The 1,578-nt window shown below is 56.6% G+C and overlaps 1 protein-coding gene across 1 annotated transcript; it reads left to right on the forward strand.

Moving 5' to 3' along the window:
- Positions 1 to 607: 607 nt before the first annotated feature.
- Positions 608 to 1,154, forward strand: ETH_00038910 (uncharacterized protein; the record flags this gene model as incomplete). The annotated part of the gene is made up of 1 exon (XM_013380044.1): positions 608 to 1,154. A coding segment is annotated over one exon (547 nt), but the record flags the coding sequence as incomplete, so codon positions are not given.
- Positions 1,155 to 1,578: the final 424 nt, after the last annotated feature.

Genomic DNA, 1,578 nt, shown 5'->3' on the forward strand with positions numbered 1-1,578 from the left:
AGCACAAAAAAGCCAGTAGTGTTTCTGGTCTTATTTATATAAATACAAATCAGCAAATACACTGAAATAACTTCTTAAGCTGCAAATGCTAAGCCCCTCAGCTGCTGCTGCTAGAGAGAAGCAGCAGCTCCACTTGTCTGCTGCTGCTGCTGCTTTGCTGCTTTTTTCTTCGGGCGCCAAACGCTACAAGGGTGAGCTCCAGCAGCCCTCTGCTGGTGCTGCTGCTGCTGCTGTTGCTGCTGCGTCTGGCGTCCTCTGTCCAGGAAGCCCAGTGGCTTCTCTGCAGATAAACGAAAATCAGTTGCCAAAAAACAGAAAATTTATTTGCTGCTGCTGCTGTTGCTGCTGCAGTGTGGAAGCCGCCCGGGGGCCCCCCCGCTGGCTGCTCTGTACCCTGAGGGGCCCCCTGGCAACAGCAGCAGTAGCAGCAGCAGACACATTACACACGGAGTTGCTGCTAGTGATTTATGAGTGAATTGGCTTTTTTTGCTCTCAATAGACAGTTAAGGATTAACAGCAGCAGCAGCAGCAGTTGCTGCTGAGCTGCTGCTGCCGTGAGCCTGCATGCAGCTGCTGCAGCCGACTGCAGCAGACAAACTGCAGTAAAATGCCAGCCGCAGCAGCAGCAACCGTTGAAGCAGCCCCATCAACAGCAGCAAGAGCAGCAGCAGCCAGTGCTGCTCTAGCAGCGGGCGACGAAGGAATGGCTGAAACCTCAGCAACCTTTGGCCCCGCTGTCTCGAGCTGCAGCAGCAGCAGCACAGCAGCAGCGACGGCAGCAGAGCCAGCAGCAGCAACTGCACCTGCAGAGGAAGCAGCGGCTGCAGCAGACCCCGTTGTAGCGTTTCTCCTTGATGATGAACAGCAGCTGCAGCAACACGTTCTGCTATGCGACGAGTTGCTGCAGCAGCTGCTGCTGAGCAGCAAAAGGCGGCAGCAGCAGCAGCACATAAAGCAGCAGCTGCTGCCAGACCTGCAGCAGCTACAGCAGCAAGCCGAAGGCACTGTGGCTGCAGTGGAGCAGCAATTGCGGGCAGCAGCAGAGACAGCAGGGGCCATCAGCCGGCCTATTCAGCAGCTGCAGCAGCAGCAGCAGCTGCTGCAGCAGGCAGCAGACATAGCGAAGCACATAAACGCAATTCATACGCAACAAAGTACGCAACGTGCTGCTGCTGCCTTTGCTGCTGCTGCTGTCTTTGCTGCTGCTGCTGCTGCCTCTTCGACTGCTGCTGCCTGCGTGTCTCATGGGCTTTCTGCTTCCCTATAACGCGCCTCTGCTGCTTTTGCTTCTGTTGCTGCTGCTTTTGCTTCTGTTGTTGCTGCTTCTTCTTCTTGTGCTGCTGCTGCAGCAAGGGCTGATGCTGCGCTTGAAGAAGGAGACCTGCTTCTGGCTGCTGCATGCATTAGCAGCTGTCTGTACACCCGAGATGAGTTTGAGCGAATAGACCAGCGCTACCAGCAGCAGCAGCAGCAGCAGGAGCAGCAGCAGCAGGCAGCAAAGGCAGCAGGCGGGGGCATTTGCGGAGCGGAAGCCGCTGTGCTGCAGCGGCTACAGCAGCAGCAGCAGCTGCTGCTGCG

The sequence above is a fragment of the Eimeria tenella genome, genomic scaffold (assembly GCF_000499545.2).
Source record: "Eimeria tenella Houghton genomic scaffold, Eth_scaff4357, whole genome shotgun sequence".
Lineage (NCBI taxonomy): Eukaryota > Apicomplexa > Conoidasida > Eucoccidiorida > Eimeriidae > Eimeria > Eimeria tenella.